Source organism: Salvia hispanica, chromosome 1 (assembly GCF_023119035.1).
Source record: "Salvia hispanica cultivar TCC Black 2014 chromosome 1, UniMelb_Shisp_WGS_1.0, whole genome shotgun sequence".
Lineage (NCBI taxonomy): Eukaryota > Viridiplantae > Streptophyta > Magnoliopsida > Lamiales > Lamiaceae > Salvia > Salvia hispanica.
The window spans coordinates 19551408-19575091 of NC_062965.1; the positions used below are offsets into that span (position 1 = coordinate 19551408).

A 23684-nucleotide genomic window follows, 5' to 3' on the forward strand; every position below is an offset into this window, starting at 1 on the left:
GTATGTCAAATGGTAAAAAGTTGAAACAACAGACTACTTTGATTTCTTGAGCTACCAAATTGCATCTTCTTCACAAGATGAAGATTCTTCAAGCATTACTTAATTAGTTAATTTATATGCCCTGTGTAAAGAAAACCTTCATAGCTTGAACTTCTTCAAAGGCTGGATATACAAGATGACATAGGATAAACAATCAAGTTCAACAAGCACTATTTGTTGATATAGTAACAAACATGTTACAATGTATACATATATCCTTCAAAACTCAAAAAATCAAGCAGAAAGTAGTTTCTTGATTCCAGATTTCTGATCAGGCGTTAACCTAGTTGGGAACTTAATGTTGAATTTGATTCTGAGATTGCCCTTCTTGGAAGGGTCTTTAGGTAAAGGCATACCTTCCCCAGGAACCACCTCTTCGTAGTCAGGATGGATGACGGTGTTGATGGGGACGGTGAGCGTTCTCCCATCCAATGTAGTGAGGTGAAGTGTGTATCCCGTCAACGCTTCAGCCAGAGATACCCTCTGCGTTACAACAAGATCGTTTCCATCTCTGGTGAAGACTCTGTGCGGCTTCTCATCGATTATGAACACTAAATCGGAAGGGATCACATTGGGCTGCTCGTTCCCCTTCTCCGGGAAGGTGATCTTGGTCCCCTTCTTCCACCCTCGTTTGATGTCAATCGTCAGAATCTCCTCCACCGGCAATGTCTTCCCACTGGCGTCGTATATCTCTCTGGAGATTTTCATCTTCTTCGTACCTCCCTTGTACAGCTCTTCCAATGTGCACGGCAGCTTCTGCTCGATCGGCGGCGCCTTTCTGGGGCCGGGACTCATCGGCCTGGCGTCGCCGCCGCCGAATGAGCTGAAGATGTCGTCGCCGAACATGGACCCTCCGAAGCCTCTAGTGGCGCCCCTCATTCCTCCTCCGCCGCCGCCGCTGGAGAAGCCGAAGAATTCTGCAAATATGTCGTCGGCGTTTCGTGGATTGAATCGGAACACGTTCGGGCCGTCTCCTGATTGGAAGAACGTGGCGCCGCCAGCGGTTTCCGGCGGCGGCACACCGCCCTTGAGACCTTCTTCGCCGTACTGATCGTATACAGCTCGCTTTTGAGGATCACTCAGAACCTGCGGAAGGAATTGATGAATTGTAAATTCGTCTGATCGAAATTGGGGATAAATGAATGAATGAACGGACCCTAAATCCTAACATCACACTAAACCGATGAATAAAGAAAAACATACATCATAGGCTTCGGAAATCTGCTTGAATTTGGCCTCGGCGTCTTTCTTGTTGTTGGGATTCTTGTCGGGATGCCATTTCATAGCGAGCTTTCGGTAAGCTTTCTTCAAGTCGTCGTCTTTCGCATTCTTGTCCACCTGCAATATCTTGTAGTAATCAACACCCATTTTTCTTGGCTGAATCCAAGTTGCAAATTCCTAATGAATGTTTTAAAGTGTATGGAGGGATTGATGAGTGAGTGAATGATTTAATGGGTGTGGAGATGAGTCTGGAAATCAGCATGCTGGCTGGACTAGAATCAGCTCGAACTTTCTAGATTCTAGCTACTTCCATCCGGTCTATGTGCCTCATTTCTATTTTTTTAAATCTCCTTTTTATTCCTATCAAATTACAATATTTCTACAAAATGAATGGAGGGATAAACAAGAGTTGTGAATAATTTTAGGGAAACAAATTTACATCTACACCTTTCCATCATTGGTTAGCCATATCACAGCATTTGCTTCTTTCATGGAGTAGTACTTAACTCTTATCAATATTGTTAAAAATAAGAAATAACTCAATATAATTTATGTATCTAATGAAAGAGTCTACTCACTTTGTCTACGATTACACGTCCTAGTATTTTTTAGCGGCTTGAATTAGTATTTTTTAGCGGCTTGAATCTTAAAAGGATAATGTGGATAAAAAAGTTAATGAAATCTATTTTCTTGGGCTCGTCACTAGATTGGGCCATTTTTTTCTAGTTGTTGAAATAAAGTTGATGAAATAACGTTATAGTTGTTGAACTAAAACTTAGTATTTCAATTTTTTTTTTTCCTTTCTATGTAGGCTTTGATTGCTGAAGATCAAATTTTTTATAATCAATTGGGCTGCGAAATGGCCCAATATTATGGAAATGCTCTTATTTTGCCTACTCCATAAAGCAGGCTATGTTAATCATAAAGTTAAGATCCACTAGTTGAGAATTCAAATATTTGTCCCATTTACAATATATGGTAAGTATTACCACTATAAAGAAAAGATTACCACTAAATTACAAAAGAAAAGATTACCACCAAATTAAAAAACTTGTAGTAGTATTAACTAAATTAAGTAAACGAAATGAATAATATATAACGTATAGATAATAATCTCATACCGATACAGTTTAAACTATATTAATGTATTCTGCCGAATGGAAGGATTGTGATTTGTGAATACTAATGAAATATCGTAGTCGTACTGATGTTTCTTAGTAGAAGGGGAAATGACATCAACATCTGCGGCTCTTAATTTTTCTTTAAAAAAAAACTAAAAATAAAAAATCTTTCAAGAAATCAATCACAAGTGACTTTGACTATTTGGGTCTTGTAGTTTTAGGTCTTTCCATTTTCTTTTGCTTAAAAGATAATAAAGGATTTTCGTGAATATTTTTCTATTTCTTTCAGAATAAGTACTATATTCGGAATCCATTAATGGCGACTTTCAAGCAAGAAATAAATGAGTCATTTTTCTCACTTTCTTCAAATTAGCTGGCTTTTTAGAAATGCTATACTGTGAAGGGTAAAATAAGGGAAAATAAAATGAAAGAACCCCAAATACTTGTGGCCACCTAAATCAAATAAAAAATACAAATTATATGCATGTGACCAGCTAAAAAGAAAATTATATAGAGCAAAAACTTTCATCTAAAAGATCATGGTAGAATTCAAGCTCCTAAAAAGAAATGTTCTAACATACTTATATAAATTCTTAAGAGTGTGTGGACCTAATGCTTGTATTGATAGGCAGGGCAACTCTTTGTGGTTTAGTCGAAAACAAACAGGCAATGAACATGCTCATAGAAATGGGTAGACACATGTCTCAATTAATATTTGACTATGACAATCTTAACCAAATGCACTTCAGTTTAATAAATCTTCTAGGTCAGGACAAAAGATCAACATCTAACTATTGGAAGCTATTAATTTAAGTGATTTTCAAATGTAAAGAAACCATATTATGTCACCATATTTGAGCCTTTTTTTATGTCATCATGATTTTAAATGTTTAAATTATTTGTATAGGTAAATTCTCATGTAAACATCGGAGTATTTTTTTTTATCATAAATTTACTGTTTAAAAATTAAATTAAATAAAAAATTCTCACAACAACCAACTTATGATGGAGAAAAAATTCAGTGGTCTCGGAATACCACGGTGGAAAGCATATCTGGTATACCCTACCAATAGTATTTTGATAAATAGACATGTATATTGGTCTCACCTCCAACTAGAATGACACATAGACACATATAATTATAGAAATTTTTCATGTGCATACATAGATAATATAGCTCCATATACATACACATATATGCACATTAATTACCATCCAATTAGTTAACGGCAAAAATTTGATTTGATATGAAAATTTCGAGAACCCAATATATACTCGTTAACTACGAGAAAATCTTTCGCGTCAATTAAAATAGCCGCCATTTCTACCATTGTGGAGAACAAAATTACGCTACAAATCATATAAGCACCAATAACACGTAACTTGATTAAATACATTGTACACAATATTTAATAGAATTATTTTTTGTTATTCTTTTAACAAGTATTGCACTTCTATATGAATGATAATATTGTATACTTCTTATTTTATTTTTCTGTATCATGTTAAATATGAATGGTAATATAGTATAATTCTTATTTTATTTTTCTATAGCACGTTAACTTAATAATTGTTGTATTTTATGTTAAAATATAAAGCAATGAGTACTTAATAATAATAACATGATCCAAAATAATATATTTACTATATTAAAAATTTGCCAATACACCATAACAACTCTAGAAATAAAATAGATTATAAGCTTGTCGTAGTAAATAGCAATTAAAAGATAAAAGTAAATAAAACTACTATACTCAAATTGATCACCAATAATAAAGTTTAATCCTATCAAAAGTACTCAATAGTTAATATATAAAGATTTTATCATAGTTAATGAGTATATATTGGGTTCTCGAAATTTTCATATCAAATCAAATTTTTGCCGTTAACTAATTGGATGGTAATTAATGTGCATATATGTGTGTATATAGAGCTATATTATCTATGTATGCACATGAGAAATTTCCATAATTGTGTGTGTCTAAGTGTCATTCTAGTTAGAGGTGAGACCAATATGCATATCTATTTGTCAAAATACTATTGGCAGGGTATACCACATATGCTTTCCACCGTGGTATTCCGAGACCACTGAATTTTTTCTCCTTATGATGCTACACATTATTAACCCACAGTATATTTTTAAAATTAAATGATTAAAAGTAATTGTACATTATCAAAAATGAGTTTTTATTTATAAAAATAAGTTTCTATTTGAATGACAGTTCAAATTTCAAACTATATAGCAGTTGCAGGGATGGGAGGAGAAGGGCATGACATGTCGACAATTTCAAACAATATTTATGGCCCTTATTTTGCAATTTCAATTAAATTAATATTTTCCGATAATCGCGCAAGAATTTCGCTTGGCCCAAGGAAAAATCAGGGCAAATGTGATTGTTATAAAGGCGTTTGACAAATTAAGAAGGTTGATTGGTCAAACACTTATAACTAACTAATGTGATTTGGTAATTTGATTAGCTATCCATCTCCCATTCCAACCCCACACCAAAATGCTGCCCTACATATAATTTTTTTAAAAAATATTTATAATATCAAGAAATCAAGATTTGTGCATCTTGAGATTGAAATATAACTGAAAAACAAGTACTATAAACAATTACTACCCACAAAATGCAAAAAATGGATGCAATTATAGAGACCTAAAACGCCACCATTTATGCATTCCTTAATGACGATGCTTCAACCTCATCCAAATAATTAAAAATGGAAGAAAAAAACCCCAAAGTTTTGAGGTTTTCATTATGTGAAATTATTATTATTTATTATCGCCACATGCAATTCATCAAAGCACGAAAACAACATAAAGTGGCAGTAACAAACCGTCAAATAATTTGTTGGGTATTTATTAAATATGAGGGAAATAATGAATGGAAATATAAATTTCTCATACTACCCACCAATTATGGTTCTATAATAGCACCAAACATGAAAAGATGCAACCCATCAAATTAAAAGGCATTAAGTTAAAAACATAAAGAAGTCAAAAATCATGGTTGAAAACATTTATTACTTGAGCCCAAAAAATGAAGAAGTAGAGTACACATTGGTTTATGAAGAGAGAGGGGGGCCGGTAGAGTTGGTGTGTAGCAACTAGCAACTCTACTGAATTAATACAGTATGAAAGATTAGGGGAAATTTGTTTATATACACCTAAGGCTAAAGCATATGTTAATAATCAAATTTAGAATAAGTTTTTGATTTTGACATACTAGTACTAGTTGATTATCCTAATTTGTCATAATCATATAGTGTCCAAGTATATGGATCTTGTCCTATATAGAAATCTAAACTCATCAAATCATTTCCTCAAAAAACAATATTCACAATGCTACTCATATTTAGCATACCGAAAAATGGGTTTTCTAGAAATGTAGTGGCTATGAGTCTTAGGATTAGAATGAATTTGAAAATATATGTAAAGTTGAATTTTGTGACTGAGTGTGGGAGGCCCCCCATCAAAATAAATTCAATAAGTGTAAAGAAGAGTTTGGTGCAACCTTTAAATTTTTGAAGAGGGCACATGGTTAGTGTAGAACTATATTTTTTCATGTCCCACCCACTCCATCCACAATCCACGCATGACTATTCTACCCAATTTTTGGAATTTTATTTTTTCAACTCCATATTTATCTATGATAAATGTTATCTACATATCTTATATATAGAGAGAGATTAACATGGTAAACTATATTGATATAGGGTGCATCCTAATACTTATAATAACCATAATAATGAAACGTGAAGCTTTTGTAGTATGCTTGATTCATACACAACCATCCATTGTACGTTTTATTTTAATCATAAAAGTTGAATTTATTGATGGCGCCCCGCCCATATTTACACTAGGCGCAGATATAATTAATTCCCATTAAAGACGAAATTATGGAAATAAATACCTAATTTACATATAATTTAATCTTATTTGTGAATGCCATTGAGACCTAATCCCGACCTATACTTTATGTCCCCATTTCCACCGATTCAGTAGAAATTCTACACTCACTCACTCACTCCCTCTATAAAAACACACAATCCAAACTAATTTCACAATACCATTTATACACACTCTCTTCTCTACCTCTCATCTGCAATGGCTTCCCCTGCCATGAAGCTCTCCATCTTCCTCCTCCTCGCCCTCTTCTCCTCTCTCCCCACTCATGCAAGAGACAGCCAGTTGTTCAACAAAATCCCTAGCACCACCACCACCACCACCACCAACACCAACAACGACAATGTTGTTGTCCCAACCAATCAACAAGACCCCAATTTCCTCCCCGAAAACGAGAACAGCTACGGCCTCTACAGCCAGGAGACCGGCCAAAACCCCCCTTCCACCGCAGCCGAATACAAACAACCCCTCAACAAATACCTCCCCAAGAACTACAACCCTGTCGCCTACGTCACCCAGCCCGAATCCGAAGAGGAGAGAACCTTCACCACCAACCCCAACAACAACAACAACAATGACAATGAGGAGGAGAACAGGAACAGTTACTACAGTGGGGAGGAGAATTACTACAACAACCAGCAGCAGCTAGACGAAGCCGAGTTCAGAAGCTACCCCACCACCACCACCACCACCAACAGAGACAACGGCGTTGCCAACTACTATTTAGGCAGTAGCTTCAACAGCGGCCCAGCCTTCCGCAACACGTTCCAGCCGCAGGGAATGAGCGACACGCGCCACTTGGAAGGAGGGAAATATTTCTACGATGTTAACTCGGAGAAGTACAGCAGCAATCACCCTTATGAAACCTTGAAGGCCGCTCGCCCGCAGAATGATTTCACCAACACAAACTTCTATGGAAACAATGCCTATGAAGAACACTTCCAGGATGAGGAAAACATGCCTTGAAAATTAACCACCACCACAACAACAAGGAGATATTTACTTTAATTTACAGTGATGGGTGTTTTTTAAGTTATGGTTTTTACTCAAAACCAAACCACACATTTTATTTTATTTTATCTTATTTTCATGTGCTGCTATTTTTACGGTTTTCAACTATAAAGTATTATAATAATTTGTATATTAAATGCTATATTTTGGAATTGAAGTTTGTACGTGTTGGTTTTATTTAATATAATTACATGGGCTATTTTTTAATTATGATTGGTGACACCACTTTTTTAAAGGCTTGAGACATACCACAAAAAGTGTTATAATTTGATTGTTGATATATGGTTAAAGCAAATTTCGTCCTATTTTTTTTTTGTAATTTTTGTAAAGTTGTGAAGCAAACGCCACCGATAATTGCCATACATAAAATTCAATATACAGTAATAGAATGAGATACTTTCAAATTTTGTGGTCGCATTACTTGTTGTTTCTGCCAACTTCTAAAATGATTTTCTGTTGGTAGCCTATTTTAAGTATTTTCTAAATATTCTTGTTATTTATTTATTTATTGTAGAGGCCAGGGATGTAACTGTCATTACAATCGCTTTTAAAAGTAAAAGTATAGAGTAACTATAAGTGCTTTCTTGAAGCGTACTTTTGTTTTTCCTTTTTGTTCCGGTCATTGAAAAATTGAAATAGAATTTCTGGAAGAAATTACACATCTAAGTATATTTAAATATTTATAGTTATGATTTTGAACGTCGCCGGAATGGAGGGGGAATTTGATAATAGAGTGCCCAATATTCCAAGGCAAAATCAAATTTATTGATCACAATCCAAAAATAGCCCACTCCCCAAAGTAATTCCTTTCACTATTCTTTCCCTTTTTTTATTCTTAATTTTGAATAAGATACTAAATTAAAAAGTGACAATTAATTATACATGCCGGTCCAATTCTCCCGCTTATCACGGCAGATTGCCAATCTTTATTTAGTCACTTTTTTTTTAAAATTCTCTCAAGTTTCTTTTTGCTTTAAATTGTTACATGTCAAGTATGTGTACTAAAATCTCCAGCCACATTTTCATGATCTATCAATTTAAAATTTATCATTTGTTTTTTCTTTAAAAAAGTGAAAGAGAAGAAACAGGAAGGGTGTATTAATATTGAAAGGCATTACTCTTAGAATGGAGGCCCATGTCACGAGAGTTGTAGTGTAAATGTGTAATGATGACGGGGGTAAAATTGTCAGAATGTATGTAGAGATCAAGGTGTGACAATGCAGTAAATAATCATAGCTTCCATCTTACCTTGCATAATCACATTGGTAAGTAATTAATCATAGCTTCCATCTTCTTAATCATGAATAAATTCTTAACGCAGCTTCTAGATAAATATATCTATTTAATGTTTATTTATACTCACATCTCTTTGATAGGGTTATACTAATAGTACTACTACCTTTTTAATTGAAAATTTTGAGTTGATGCATAATGTTAATAAGCAAAAAAAGGATGACAAATGAAACGAAACGAAACAAACAGTGCACATATTTAGTGACAAAACAGAAAGAATATTTTGCTGTCAAAATTCAAGTGAGAACAAAATTATAATACTCCATAAGGTCACATGCTACTTGAATATAAGTTTGATTTCTTGATAAGTTGATATATATTGTAAATAAAAAATAGGATGAGTTCAATATTTAGAGGAAAGTTTCACTTTCTGTTGAGTTGGCTGGATAACGAATTAACAGCTACCCTAATTCGGCTCATTTGTGAGACTTGTGTGGTCCGTATTCTAGTCTCCATCCATCTGTTTGTTTAATACTCATATATTGACAAGCTTCATAATTTTCCATCAGTTTCAGCCACGTGGAGTGTGCATCATACCATGGTTTTCAATTACTCAGATTGAATTGTCTCGAGATTATCCAAGGTCTTAAATTAATTTTGTCAAAAGTGAGAGTCATGACCCGCGAGTCAAGACTAATGTACATGATATTATCCTGAAATTAATAGCTAGATCATATGTACATCACCGAACAATATTTATAAGACCCAATTCTGTCCAATTCATCCATTCGAACAACAATCCTGTACTATTTTGGTGTCTCGAGATTATCCAAGATCTGAAATTAATAGTCAAGACTAATCTAAATGATATTATACTGAAATTAATTGCTAGATCATATGTACATCACGGAACAATATTCATAAGACCCGATTCCGACCATTCGAACAACAGTCGTGTAGGATTATGGTGTGCGTTAAGATATGGTGTTAGATCTATTGTTGGGCCCAAAATAAATGGTCTTATAGCAGCAACTTGATAAGGGCTTTATATCTAGTGATTTCCTCAAATTGGGCTGAAAAAGTTGGCCCAAGAGAATTTTTATTTGGGCTAAAACATAAGTACTCGAAAAAGGAGGATCTCTGAGCAAAATCTGGGGAAGAGCTAAAACCCCAAATCCCCAATAAACCCTATCTCTGTACTGTGTATTCGGCACCTGAGCTGAGATGGCCTCCTTCGCTGCTAGATCTATCTTGCGCTCCGCCCGATGCCCCGCCGCCAGAATCTCCGTCGGCGTCAAGCCGAGGGCTTCTCCTTCTCCATTTCGTCTCCCATCCCAAAATCCCCTCTCCGCTCGCATTTTCAGGTAATTTACGTCGATTGAGTTCGACTTCCCGCTTATGCGATTCCAAACGGACTTCTCTATTGCGACAATTTTGGTGTTTGAGATGCGCTTTTGAGCTAGGTCACCCGTGGAGATGAGCAGTGTTGCCGTGGCTTCGATGTTGCCCTACCACACCGCCACTGCCTCAGCTCTGCTTACCTCCATGCTTTCCGTCGCTCCGCGTACCCACGCTTGGACTATCGAGGGTAACTTCTTCATTTTCCTCGGTGCACATATTGACGTTTTCTGCTGTAACTCTGATATAATCATAGTGACTTTTATTCTAATTATCCACATATGATATCCATGATTTTTGCTGTGTGTGCTCAACACTTAGTCAAATAGCACCTATTGCTGTATGATTATATAATGTGAATATGTTTCCCCAAATTGGATTGTACATCAGTTTGATTAGGCGGTGTTTTAGTAAGTATATTTGTTTCCTGAGCAATTACCCTCGTTGCAAGTAGCTAGCTGATACTCCTCGAAGAAGATAAATAGTGCTTTTCTGCTTAATAATAAATGATCCTAGGAACGAGTAAGAGACGCAATTAACTAAAGTATTAGTTTGACATTTTTTTCTCGCATTCAAGCCTCTATTTTTACTATTCATGCATTCTTCTATTTGAGGTCTAGCACAAAGCTCTCAAAATGAAAGAGGTGTATTCTTTCCATCTTGTAGGGCAAGAAAGGACTAGATGAAGGTCATGAACATGAGGTGAAGAAATGTTATTCTTTTATCTGATTAATATAATGTAGTATGTTCTGCCTTCCAATTATTAGATGAGGTACTCAAACCTTATATCTGTAGACTATATCTCTTTAGTTAGGCATGGGAGATGGGATAGAAGGAAAAAATCTTCAGAATAACCTTTAGCTTGCAGGCTCATAGGATAGAAGGAAAATTGCTGATTTTTAAGACATAAATTATTTCCTTTCTTTAGGAAATACTGTAGCTCTAAATTAGAATATGGGTACATATTATGACTTTCCACGTAATATTGAACCGTCAACAATTTTGGCCTATTTTTCATGTTTTTTTCCTTGGATTCATTATAGTAGAATTTCCCAATTATTGTACATTGGGGATTTTGATGCCTACCATCTATTACATATAATCTGCAGAACTTGGTCGTTTCATCGATTACCCTGCTTAGAACCTGTTAGGCTGAAATATTGTTTAATTAGCCGTATAAATATCTTGCTGATAATATGTTGTATTAATCAGCTTGCATCGAGGGGGTATGATGACTGTTGGATTGTTCCAAAAGCATTTTCGCATGTGCACTAGAATAGTACATCTGATAAGTAGTCATATGGCTAGAGCTCAGCGCAAGAGATGGCCATTTTTTGGTGGATTTTCCTTTTGTGGTCTACTAGAGTGTCAAATAAGGAAATTAGAGTTGCTTGTTGATTTGTTGTAGTGACAAGTGACTGAATTATGTAAAATTGTGGCATCTATTCCTTGAGATGTGGTAATTGTTATGCAACTTCGTCATACTATACCTTAAGGCACTGACCTGTCGTAGCCTAACACTGACAGGTTATGATAAATGCACTACCTGCTATCTGTTCGTTAACAACCTTTTGACTTGGGCTTCTTTTTCTTTCTAGGATTGTGATAACTGCTCATGGGGTGATATTCGGATTGAAGAGATATTCCAAATTGTGCTATTTAGTTTATGTTGAAGTTGTATTATTACAAGACCAAATAAATATAACAAGGCACCTTGTTAATCGGTTTTCTTTTTGATTGAATTTACAATGCATGTAGCAAATATTCTTGTTCATTTTAACTATTGGCTATAAGAATTCTTGTTCTTTATTGTAGATGGATGATTGTTACAATGTGGGCGTGATTGTTCTGTTGCTGTCATTACACATTGTAATACCGCTCTCAGAGACATTTTTTAGCTTCAGTCCAATTGGAGTCTCAATGTTGAGCTGTTGTTTATAGCCCTGTTTTTTTTTTTGTAGATTCTTCCATTTGGATACTCAAATTACCTTCTGATGTTTGGTATTCAGGAATGTGATTGCTGAAGTTCTTTTCTTGAAGTTTATAGTAGTACTTATTTTGAGCTCATTTTGTTTGGGAAATAGTTGGTCTAAGATTTGTAACAATACGATGATATGTTTCTTGCCCAATAACTGGAAGGGATCTGATTTGCTTTTTGAGACCCGATCCTATTTTCATAGGTTTCTCAAAATATTTTCTTACGAAGCTCAGTTGTAGTAGCATCTATCCAGCTATCAATGTGGACTACATACGCAGCTGGGTAAGAAAATCTATCAATAGACAAAAATCTAATAGAGATGTGATATAAACCAAGGCTGATCTTTTTACACATCAACAATTAAAACCAAGCTAACTCAGTCCCTACGAGATAATTACCTTAATGGGAGAAACAAAAGACAAGCTAATCAGATAAATCAGCCATAAGCTAAACTGAACCCCAACATGCTCAAGACTCTTCAACAACATTAACCAACTCATACTCCACAAGCGACAAGTTGTTGTCCTCTTTGACCACAAACTTTTCTGGTTCAGCTACCTCAATGCGGCCCCACTTGTCCACAGCCAGCCTCATTGATCCCTTGAACATGTCGATTTTTGCATTTCGGAGTACCACTGTGCTACCTGGCTTCATCATCTCAACTGCAAGTCAAGTAAGGTTTTCATCAACAAAAACAGCTACATTTATCTTCAAATTCATAACACGCATAAAGAAAATAAGAAACAACTGATCTAAAGAGTGAAATGCAACTCAAAACAGCCTCAACAAGCACCTAAGTTTGCATATTGTATATCCAATTTAATCAAGAAAACTACAAAAGGGTAAAATACATCATATGCACACTAACATGCTTCTGGAACGTATTTGATAATGCCACCACACAAGCCAAAGATTGGGTCAAGCAAGACCTAAAGCTAAAATGCCTCAAATATTCATTGTAACTTCCAACAGCTAAAAAACATGTTTTCCAAAATTAAAGTTAAAAGGTTTAGGTATTTACAGTGCTGTTAACAGAATTTTGCAAATTTCTGGTACATGCTGAAAGCATTTTAAGAAATGAAACATTTATTCATCGTCAAAGAAGGAAGGCTGAGTAATGAGCATAACAGTTTGGATATAGGGTGCTTAACTTGAAGTCGCCACCATTTTAAAACAAAAAAATTGCAGAACAAACATTTGAAATGAGATGAAATCACACTAAACGATGACACTATAGAATACAATTTTCCTACTTGACAATTTATTTTTACTGCAGATATTTTAAACTGAAAACTAGATGAAAATTTCACATTAACATTTTCAGACTAAATAAAATAAAAGCAATCCCGCAGAAAACTTATTGACTTACTCAAAATAATCGATGAAATTTATTTTTCAAAAACAATACAGATAAGTTTCCGGCTGAATGTGGGCAGTGACGACATACCCTGGTCGTTGCGGGCGGTGAAGAGGATCGTTCCGGTGTCATCGCCAACCAGACACTCGGCGATTTTCGTGTTCTGATTTTGAGCTCCGCGAAATGTCGGATTGCGTGGCTTCTTGTTGAGAACGGTCTCGGCAGTCACTACTTTCACTGTCAGCGTGTGCCCATTCGTACCCGGCTTCAAGCTCTCGACTTTCACGAATACCGGCTTCCGCAACTCCGTCTTCTTCTGCGCCGTTGTCGATGATGCGGATTTGGTTGCCATAATTGGTGACGCGAGAAACAGACAAAAGGGAAAATGAAATGTTTTTTTGGGGTTTTGGGGTTATATGGAAAACCCTAACCCTAAATTCGCGATTGAAAATTTTGGGGCTTCGAGAACGACGTCGTTGACTGATTCTCTCTTTTATATGGGCCTTTATGCATGATTTGTATTGGGCCTGTGCATTGTCTAAATAAACAACATTTGTCAAAACTAGTGTACAATTTTTTGTAATTGTATTTGGAATATTACCTCATATTTTATTTTATTTGATAATACTAAGCATATTCCTTTAAGCTTTGTGCAGCAAAAAATATATTTGGTTGGTATATGAATAGGCAAATGTACACATCATGTACAAACAAAATCTCCACACAATTACACTTTCCTCATATCAACAAAGAGTCATCAGAAACTATAGTCAACAGAGAGTACTTCACTTTGATTCGTATCATCCCATTCTCCACGCAGAGCTTTGCTCCGGTCACCACCCAATACCCCGGCGTATCTTCCGGCCCCCTCACCATCTCCTTCGTGTCGACAAAATGCGCCATCTTGGGAGCTCTGGCCGGCGAAGGCGGCCCTACCGGGTACACGGCCGAGTTCAAATCCACCTTTGGCGGGAGCTTCTGAGGTTGATTCAGAGCAGTACTAAACGGTGTGGTCATCAGCATCGAGATCAACCCCGACTTCTTTGACGTCGCGGTTGGCCCGTCCCATTCGGACCGACGGATGACTGCCGATGCCACCATCGAGAACCCAAGCCTCATGAAGAGCACCTTCTTCATTCCGATCCCCTTGACCTCGAACCACGCCCTCGTCACGATAGAGGCGGAGTCGTCAATCCGTGCACCGAGGTACTCGACAGGAGCAGTGCATATGTGTGAGAATATGCTCCACTTGACCGGCTCAAAGTAACCGCGGTGCAGAGATTCATCGTCTGGCTCGTAACTGTGGTCGGGCGAGAGCTGGAGTGAGTCAGGGAGTGTTGATAGATGCTGCAGATGAATTGCCAAGTGATCACTCCTCTTTCCTTCCAAGTATAACCGGATGCCCGTGACAGGCCGGCTACCCGTATCGACCTGAACATTTGTTGTCGTTAACGGAAATCATGCGCGTCCGAAACACTAGGACAACAGTATGAGTGATGTTTACCTTCACAATATTGACATAGAGCTTAGGACCCAAAAGAGAGAACTGAAGAGCTGGAGACGACTTTTTCTTGCGACGAGGTCCGAGAGGAAGATCGTTGTATGCCGGTGCCCACTGCCTTGGCAACTGATATTCCAGAAACTGGGCCAGTTCCTCTTGAGGTGGTTTATCTGCACAAAAATGTGGAAAAATGAAAATATTACAAACTGTCAAAAATAGTTAAATAACCACTTTTTTTATCAACTTATGAATTGATACGAGCATACGCACATCGGAGGTAGAGATTGATTGCGTGGCTTAAGAAACCACTGCCCCGGACACCGCTGAGCAGGGAAACAATAGGCACAAAAGACATCGATATGACATTGGGATATTGAGAAACGGTCGAAAGCCACTGGTTATGACTTTGGGAGATATCTAAACCCCCTCGTCCAACATGAATGCTCAACAAATCCTACATACAGAAATCGATATACTTAGTTGCTAAGAAATATTGGAGAAGAATTACTTATCAAGTAATCTGATATATAAACTTACTTCATTTTTGGAGTGGGAAACAACGGGCGGTCTCACTGTACTTGCAAATGGTAACTGAAGATCCCAAACTATGGATTGTTCGACCTGCAAGCAGGGGATTCTTTCATGTTTAAATATCCGAGTATCAAATTTAAGGAAAATAGAGATGGTTTTCGAGTGCATTAGCATGGTGTGGACTCTAATCGTCCAAGTACCTTCGGCTTTCTTGATGATATATCTGAGTTAGCTGCGGAGTTTTTGTCTCCGTCTTCACGGAATCGTTCATCTGCTAACTGCTTCAACAATTTCTGCACTTCAGCAGGCTGGAGATTTGAATTTTGAAGCTGCTTTATGTGAATTACATCTTTACCTCCCATTTTAACCCCAACGACAACATGAGTACCGTATTTATCTATAAACCTGGAAATTCAGGAAGTCACTGATCAGTTACCATCAAGAATATCTGATGCATTCGTTGAGAATACTGCACTTCCTTTTTCACGCTATCACATAAACAGATTCTGGTAATAGGAAAAATGAGGTTTGAGTAACGGAGCTTACTCAGCAAGAGCAACAGGATCCCATGTAGACGGCACTTCCTTTTTCACGCTATCACATAAACTCAGTTGAGATCTCTCCAACTCAATTGTGTACAAGCCGATGAACCAACCATCAAACGCGAGAATTTTGGTTGTGGACGCATCGTTCTGCCAGCAGCCTTTGAAGCCGAACATTGTGTTGAACAGACCAGATGGTATTTTACCCGACAGAGACAACTCCTGGTTAAAATGAGCTGACATCTGTACATTTCCAAGCCAATGAAATGGCCGTGTAAGAGTTTTGACGATGTCGTAAAGATCATCACATATTCACATTACACCTAGAGATGATAATCCAAAAATTTTCCTCCCATGCATGGATGATGGATCCAAACATAATTACTATTTTCATGACTAAAATCACAAAAAATCAGCTGGATAAATCGGCTGAATCATTCTCTGTTTTAAAAAAATATGTAGAAGCCATATTCATGAATGACAACTACAAGTCAACATTATACAGCATATCATAATGCCATTTATGATAGCAGTGCAAAATAAACAAAATTATCATTTAAAAAAAAGGAAATTTATTCCATCAGTTTTGTTCAACCACTCAAATTCAATGAGGGTTAGCTCAACGGTTGACTTCAAGATTAGAAGATGCAAGACAGCTCTTTTTGAATTAGGAACCAAATTCTAGACCATAGATGTAAGAAAAAAGATAATTTTTTATTAAAATGGATAAATTTTAAATCTGAATTTAAGTTATAAGCCGCCATATTTGAACAACTAGCTCTTAATGTAGCTCAGAATTGTAGCTGAAAATGACAAGGCAATATTTATTTGTCTTTACTTTGTTAATAATAGTATGACAGAAAGCATAGACACAAAACTAATTATCAGTAATAAACACTTTTGCTACCCTACATTCCGTTTATGCTTTTAAAATTCACTATTTATCACTAATTACATTAAATCAACGGGATTTACGAGAAAATTGACTTAGTCATAAATCATAATTCATCAAAATCTAATAATTGAATTTTCCAAGAAAAGATGAAATTAATGAATTGAGGTACCTGATTGAAGGTGAGGGCGTCGGAGCTAAACCTTGTGCGCTCGCCTTTATCACACTTGATGGAAGAAGGGGCGGCGGAAACGACGACGTTTCCGGGAACGACTAAGTCCTTGGTGCGGGTCCGGTCCAGTTCAATGAGACCCGACCCGGAGGGGCCGTGCTTGCAGGCGGAGAGGCGGAGATCCGACGTCAGGTCGTATCCGAATCCGATTACGGAAACGGCCTTCTCCGCCGCCGCCTGCGCGTCCATCCGAACATTGCTGGTCGGATTGTACGCCATGGAGCTGCTGTGTTTGGAATTCAAAGTTGGAATGGAGCTGAGAGATGAAATCAATTGTTTCGTTGACTCTTTTATACGGTTGTTTAATCAATCATCGGTGGACCATGTAAATCACTTATATACCCTCCGTCTGCTTTTAATAATACGAGGGTAGTTCTGTCATTTTTGTCTTTTTATTTTGTGTTGGTGATGAGATTATAGTTTACTCGGAATGTCTGAATTAGATTTATTAAATGGATTATATTAGACCCCCCTTCTTACGGTAACAAGATTTTGATATTTTGTTAGATGGATTCAAGATGACTTTATTTTAATTTATATTAATACTATCTCGGAATACATAATATCTATGCACACAATTTTATTTGATATGCCTGTCATTTATTGTTAGTGTCAGCCATCATTATTGTCTATATATTCCGGCTTAGTAAACAATCTTCTTCCCACTTCATAAATTTCATTTTAAGGACTATATGCTATGTTATTCACAAGATTAGGTATATAAACTAGCCATTGTGACATAAGAGTATGTAACTCTCCTCTTACAATGTAGGTGCTGGTGTATGGATATGATATCACTAGGCCTGTCAAATTGGGTACCCGCGGATATCCGATCCGAAATTTTCGGGTACCCGATCCCGAAATTTCCAAAATTCAATACCCGATACCCGACCCGAATTTGATTTCGGGTACCCAAATACCCGACTCGGGTATCCAGTCCCAATTGTAATTTTGATTTTTTTTTTTTTTTGAAAATTAACTACAAACTTTTAGAATTTATTTAATATTATTTAATTCAAATTTAATACAAAGTTAAAGTACTAATATCCAAGTAAAAATAACTACAAACTTTTAGAAATACAAAATTCTTATAGTAGCTCGAATTAAAGAGAAAATAACTACAACCTTTTAGGAATACAAAATTCTTGTAGTAGTTCGAATTTAAAAGAAAATAACTACAAACTTTGAAAAATACAAAATTCATAAGTTATAGTACATATTAAATTTTTTTATCCATCCACAATAAGTCAATAACCATCAAAATTCATAAGTTCAAACATTCATCCTTTATGAATATCACAATTCAATAATTCATAAGAATCAAGATCTAATAATAATATCATCAAAAAATTCAAAATTATAAATATCACAAGTCAATGAAATTAAAATTTAATTAAAAAATTAAATACATATCTTATATGCTAACTATTAAGTATTAATTAAATTATAGTTAAGAGGTTAAATTACATTTAGTTATAATAAAAATATAATTTATTAATTTTAGAAAATAAATCGGATATATCGGATAATTCGGGTATACCCGATCGGATATCGGATAACCCGATACCCGATAATCCAAAATTCTCACTACCCGATCCCGATCCGATACCCGAAAAATCGGGTGATATCACCATGAATGAGTTAGGAATATTGGACTACTTTTAGGTTTTACATGTGTATCAGTTTTGAGTTGTTTTAGATGGGATGCGCATGATAATATACTTTATAGGATATTTAAAATTAACTTGTCTTGAAATTGTCTACGACTAAACTTTATGAATGAGAGAGCAACACTCATACCTCTATGATTAATGATATGTGGTTGTCTCGATATTAAGTAGTAGATCATATCTATCCAACCAAATAACATCCGTGAGACTCAATCTTAGTTAATTTTCCAATCTGAACACCATGTTAATAGTTATCAGACATAACTAAGGTAAGGAGCTCTTTTGATTACTATTATCCATTCATTTAAACTATATAATTAGCTCCAAATGTTATTTTGCTAGCATAATATAGACCTATTATTTTGAGGCATTAACTTGATGCATACTTCAGGAATATATAGACTTGAAACGAGTCTAATAATTTTTTCATGAAGTGTTACTCTTTAACTATAAAATGATATATTGCACTGCTTTTATTTTATTATAGTTAGTCGATCACCTTGGCCAGTCTCAAAAACAGATTGTTAATTGGCACTCTTTTGTAGTACTAATACTTAACTTTTTTTCCTTCTAATTTCATGTTTGAGTAATAAAAAATAAATAGTGAACAGTTGACACGGAGAAGGATATGATTAATGAATGTATTCTCTTAATGTAATCAATTGGATTTATAGCCGATTTTTGGGCAAATTGCTCTGTCTTAGGACGGAAGTAGCGTGGGGGTTAGGGGGTGTTGACTTAGACTATTTATTCTCTGACTCGTGAAACTCTTTTGGGTTTTGTCAATGTGAATTAGCGTTAGTTGATACGGCGGCTGACGACTTTGCCTTCCTATGACACCTGGCAATCTACGATGTGTACGAAAATCCAATAATATTATACTCCATCTAACTACTTTTATTCATAAAAATAAAATGATTTTTATTACAGATAATATTCCACAATTGATATTGTAATGATAATTCTTTGAGGAGGAAACATCCTCTTCATTACTGGTTTACTTTTAATGTCCGAATCTAAATCCGTGTGCTTTTTCCAACCGTGTATTATGTGGATTTTGAACTGCAAATTATGGTATCCTTGCAACTTGCTAGGAGTAGTATTCTTTAAGGAAAATGCCTAGCTAGCTAAAGGCAGACTTGTTATTTTACTTAGTTTGGTGCCCAATTAATGCTAGGAGGGAGGGTCATGTCCAAGGGAAACACTTCACTAACCGGAGATAAACTTCAATAATAGAATTCGCTCTTATATATTTGTAATTTTTCAAACATCGTACTATCGGTAAATGCTAGTAGTTGTGTTCATGTGTATGCATCACACCCAACTTAGACATGAATATGTGAACTCGGAACCTAATCCCAATTACATCTACAAATTTATGACAAACAATACGACTTGATCAGCGAACATTGAATGAGATTATGAGAACGTCGCAGCTGGGTTGATTTTACACACCTTCTTGTGAAGCTATGATCGTGAATATGAAATAATTAAGATCTCATGAGTGTGATCACACGACCTCATTAATCATGTAACAAGAGTTATTCTAACTAGGAGTACTATATTATAATTCATTCATCCTCCATCTACTAATCATACATTCATACTCGAACTAGTAAAGAGTGTGGATTAATTGTTTGGATCGTAAGGACTAACTAAGAGTGGTTGGGGTAGCCATTTGCTACGAGTTATTATTTGAATTGTTCACGGCGAGATATTATGGGATTTAAAATAAATAGAATTGATTGAGAATAATGGAATTTGAATGATTTTGGTGTGTGCAATGCATATTTGAAGAAGTAGAGGTGGATTCGAATAATTTCAAAAACAGTACTAAGGTTTGATGCGATTTACACCGAGGAAATTATATGACTGCTTCTAGTTTGTAACCTATGATATGAATGTTGGGGAAATTGATTTCACTTCAGTAACAAAATGAATCGTAATAATAAATGAATTGATTAATTTAATGCCGCCGACCAAATAAGTAGGGGGTTAATATTCCCCGTCTTTAACCGCGGCGGGCTCTCCGCAGCCGCGCCTGCGCCGACCACGTACGCTGTAGTAAATGATCTAATAGTTTCAACGCAGCGCAGCCATTGTGGAAATTCATGCACTGTTTTTTCTTCTTTTTTCATACATGTTACGAGTTTGTGAAACATATTTGGCACATATATAAATTAATGAATCTGCTTTTTAAAAGATGAAATGAAGAAAAAAGTTCATGTCGTAGTGCGGCTGTTACGTGGAAATTTCGTTGACGTGAGTAAACCATTTCATATCGGACATTTAATTGGTCGACAAATACTACCCAAAATATAGTTTGTTAAAAGTAGATATATTCGTTGGATAAATTTCTCATATGTTATGAAGTTGATTATAAAACACACAAACTATGGTCATATTCGTTATATAAATTTCTCATATGTTATAGATTCAATTGCTAAAGCTAATAAAAATGAAAATTTATCTGAATTTTAATATTGTCATGCTGGAAACAAATCAGAAAGTTATAGGTAGTTGTGAGATTGTAGAATTAGTCATATAATTTTTCAATCCGCAACGAAATAGCTGATAACAGAGTGCATCTTGAATTCTGAGTATGGGGTGCAATAAATAATTTATGGCATAGAATGCAAAGATTGAGAGGAGTCGTAGTAACCAAGTTTTTTAATGACTCAAAGATAACACTTGTAAATTATTGTATAGTTTTACTTAGCACTTCTTCTTTCTCATCCCACACCTTTCTTATCTGTTGCATCGTCGCATCCTTCTCTTGTGAATATCGAAATTATTGACGTCGCTCATCTCATCTTCTATTGTAGTAATATGATGGATACATCATTGGCCGATAAGATGATTCCCTCCAATTAATAAGTTGATAATTATATATGTGTAATCTATAGCTTACAAAGGCAAACTTTTGTAATCTATAGCTACAAATAAAACTTAAACTACCATAATTTAATATTCGAGCTTTGTCATGTGCTTGAGTGTTGAAACTAAAAATTCATATAGGAGTAAAATGTATAGTGAAAATATGCGGTGGCTAGCAAAGAATGGAAGATTTAATTAATGTTATGTTGGGTTCATGTCATATAGTACTAATTTTATGGACTAACATTAAAGAGATAGTACTACATACTACTACCTCCGTTTCATAGTAGTAAAATCATTTTGCTATTTTGGTACATTCCATAATAGCAGAGTTATTTTTTTTTTTTGATAAAAGTCAACATATTTCTTTTCATTTACACATAACTTTTTCTTAATCTGTGTGCCGAAAAGAAATGTCTTCACCGCTATAGAACGAAGTGAGTAGTAGTAACGAGAAACACATGCCATTCATAGCAGATTGTATAACACACTCACTCGTTTACACTTCCCACGTATCTAATCAGCAATGCCGCCAACGAATCCTGGTTGCCACGTAACCCATCTCCCCCAATTAACCCCTCTCTCTCTCTATATATATATATTGAGTAGTCCCATTTCCACTCATTCTCTCCCCCAAACAACTGAAGCAACCCACTTTGATGGCGGCGGCTGGCCGGCTCCGCGACACCACCGACTCGCACTTCCGCGGCGTGAGGAAGCGCCCCTGGGGCCGCTTCGCCGCCGAGATCAGGGATCCCGCGAAGAAGAGCCGCGTCTGGCTGGGCACTTTCGACACGGCCGAGGAGGCCGCCCGCGCCTACGACGCCGCCGCCCGCCGATTCCGCGGCCACAAGGCCAAGACCAACTTCCCTCCTCCCACCGATTCCAACCTTGTGCACCTCACCCTCGGCCGGCCGGCGATGCTCAATCTCCGGCCCGAGTCGCGGCAGGAAATTATCCAAGTGATTAACCAAATGCGGCGCCCCACGCTGGATTTTCTAGGGAGCGATTCAGAGTCGTGTTCGGCCGTGGTGGACATGCCGGGAAGAGGCATCGCTCTCGATCTCAACCTCCCTCCTCCCGAATATACTTAGTTGGAGGAATTTGTATCCGAGTAATAAAAAAACTAAAATATTTAGATGGTTAATTGTAGATGAGAGATCGAAGACCGTCGGATGTCAATAGTTAGAATATGTCCCATTTTCTGCCGGGATTTGGGATTTGGGATTTGGGATTTGTTGTTTTCTTATCAATGGAATGCTATTTCAGCAAAATCAACCGCTTCTTTAATTTGTTTTTCCTTTTATTGCACGTTTTCGCTATACATATAAAAAAGAAAGAGACGGAAAATAGCTCCGGCCGGGAAAGGGGGCTAATTCGGCGCTACGGTTAGGCACGTGTGGTGTCAGTACGGACGGACACTAATTGCTGTGGCTTCCGACTTTTGCCACGTTTATTTTCATACTACTTGTATCTTTTGTTTAACGTACAAATACATTTCATGATATTTTTCTTTTTTTAAGAGATAAAATGAAAAATGCATACGTACTTAATTACTTGCAAAATTAAAAATAGTGTATGTGTTTGATGATTCATGACAATGACAGCTTACGGAAACAGTCAAACCTCGAACGAAACTACTACGAAAATACGGCATTTATGCCGTATATAAGTAAATGATTATATGGTATATACCTCTTTAATTATTAATCACGTTAATCATGAATTTAGCGGATCATTTCTATTGGTTCATATCGGGAAAATATATTAAATGTTTAATGTTATTGATCCGAACGAAGGTTGAGTTGAACAAGCTGCTAAGCATGATTAAGGAATTGGGCAATGTGGCAACATTTGGTTGTGGTCCTCATTGTACTATTTTCCAGCTAGCATAAATCTAGATCTTTCCTCTCATTGTATTTAATCTGATTACATCAATGAATGAAGCAAGCAATCATAAAACAATTATAATCCTTTCTTCTTTTATCTTTTCCTCTTATGGCCTCTAGTGACTTAGCTTTCATGGTATCAGAGCAGGCTATTTTTTGTTTTCTTCTGCTTAGCTCTCTCCTATAGGAGGCAATGGCAGAAATCTTAAATGAGCCAATCAATACCTCTAACCTCTATTCTTCACTACCACCACAGTATCCCACTCTCAACTATAATCACCC

The 23684-nt window shown here is 36.3% G+C and overlaps 6 protein-coding genes across 10 annotated transcripts; 3 read left to right on the plus strand and 3 right to left on the minus strand.

Moving 5' to 3' along the window:
- Window positions 1–126: 126 nt before the first annotated feature.
- LOC125215356 (dnaJ homolog subfamily B member 13-like) lies at window positions 127–1515 on the minus strand. The gene is made up of 2 exons (XM_048116755.1): window positions 1243–1515; window positions 127–1125 (listed from the first exon to the last, which is right to left on the minus strand). Exons 1-2 carry the CDS (start codon window positions 1405–1407, stop codon window positions 274–276), a joined length of 1017 nt encoding a protein of 338 aa, XP_047972712.1. The 5' UTR covers window positions 1408–1515; the 3' UTR covers window positions 127–273.
- A 4926-nt stretch (window positions 1516–6441) lies between these two features.
- Window positions 6442–7509, plus strand: LOC125202731 (protein E6-like). The gene has a single exon (XM_048101175.1). It carries the CDS (start codon window positions 6493–6495, stop codon window positions 7255–7257), a length of 765 nt encoding a protein of 254 aa, XP_047957132.1. The 5' UTR covers window positions 6442–6492; the 3' UTR covers window positions 7258–7509.
- A 2156-nt stretch (window positions 7510–9665) lies between these two features.
- Window positions 9666–12000, plus strand: LOC125210859 (protein NUCLEAR FUSION DEFECTIVE 6, mitochondrial-like). Of its 5 annotated transcripts, XM_048110503.1 has the most exons (4): window positions 9666–9899; window positions 9999–10123; window positions 11749–11802; window positions 11895–12000. In XM_048110503.1, the coding sequence occupies exons 1-3, from the start codon at window positions 9760–9762 to the stop codon at window positions 11754–11756; spliced, it is 273 nt and encodes a 90-aa protein (XP_047966460.1). In that variant the 5' UTR covers window positions 9666–9759; the 3' UTR covers window positions 11757–11802; window positions 11895–12000. The 5 variants fall into 5 exon arrangements, with proteins under 5 accessions (XP_047966460.1, XP_047966425.1, XP_047966452.1 ...); XM_048110468.1 differs by lacking the exon at window positions 11749–11802; XM_048110495.1 differs by having other exon boundaries at window positions 11749–11972.
- Window positions 12001–12210: 210 nt separating this feature from the next.
- LOC125210849 (uncharacterized protein At4g28440-like) lies at window positions 12211–13699 on the minus strand. The gene is made up of 2 exons (XM_048110458.1): window positions 13359–13699; window positions 12211–12573 (listed from the first exon to the last, which is right to left on the minus strand). The coding sequence occupies exons 1-2, from the start codon at window positions 13618–13620 to the stop codon at window positions 12380–12382; spliced, it is 456 nt and encodes a 151-aa protein (XP_047966415.1). The 5' UTR covers window positions 13621–13699; the 3' UTR covers window positions 12211–12379.
- A 205-nt stretch (window positions 13700–13904) lies between these two features.
- On the minus strand, window positions 13905–17223 carry LOC125210839 (MACPF domain-containing protein NSL1-like). The gene is made up of 7 exons (XM_048110445.1): window positions 16907–17223; window positions 15847–16085; window positions 15501–15705; window positions 15307–15390; window positions 15040–15223; window positions 14773–14939; window positions 13905–14699 (listed from the first exon to the last, which is right to left on the minus strand). Exons 1-7 carry the CDS (start codon window positions 17183–17185, stop codon window positions 14007–14009), a joined length of 1851 nt encoding a protein of 616 aa, XP_047966402.1. The 5' UTR covers window positions 17186–17223; the 3' UTR covers window positions 13905–14006.
- A 4949-nt stretch (window positions 17224–22172) lies between these two features.
- On the plus strand, window positions 22173–22607 carry LOC125189343 (ethylene-responsive transcription factor 11-like). Its single transcript, XM_048086631.1, has one exon. The coding sequence runs from the start codon at window positions 22173–22175 to the stop codon at window positions 22605–22607; it is 435 nt and encodes a 144-aa protein (XP_047942588.1).
- Window positions 22608–23684: the final 1077 nt, after the last annotated feature.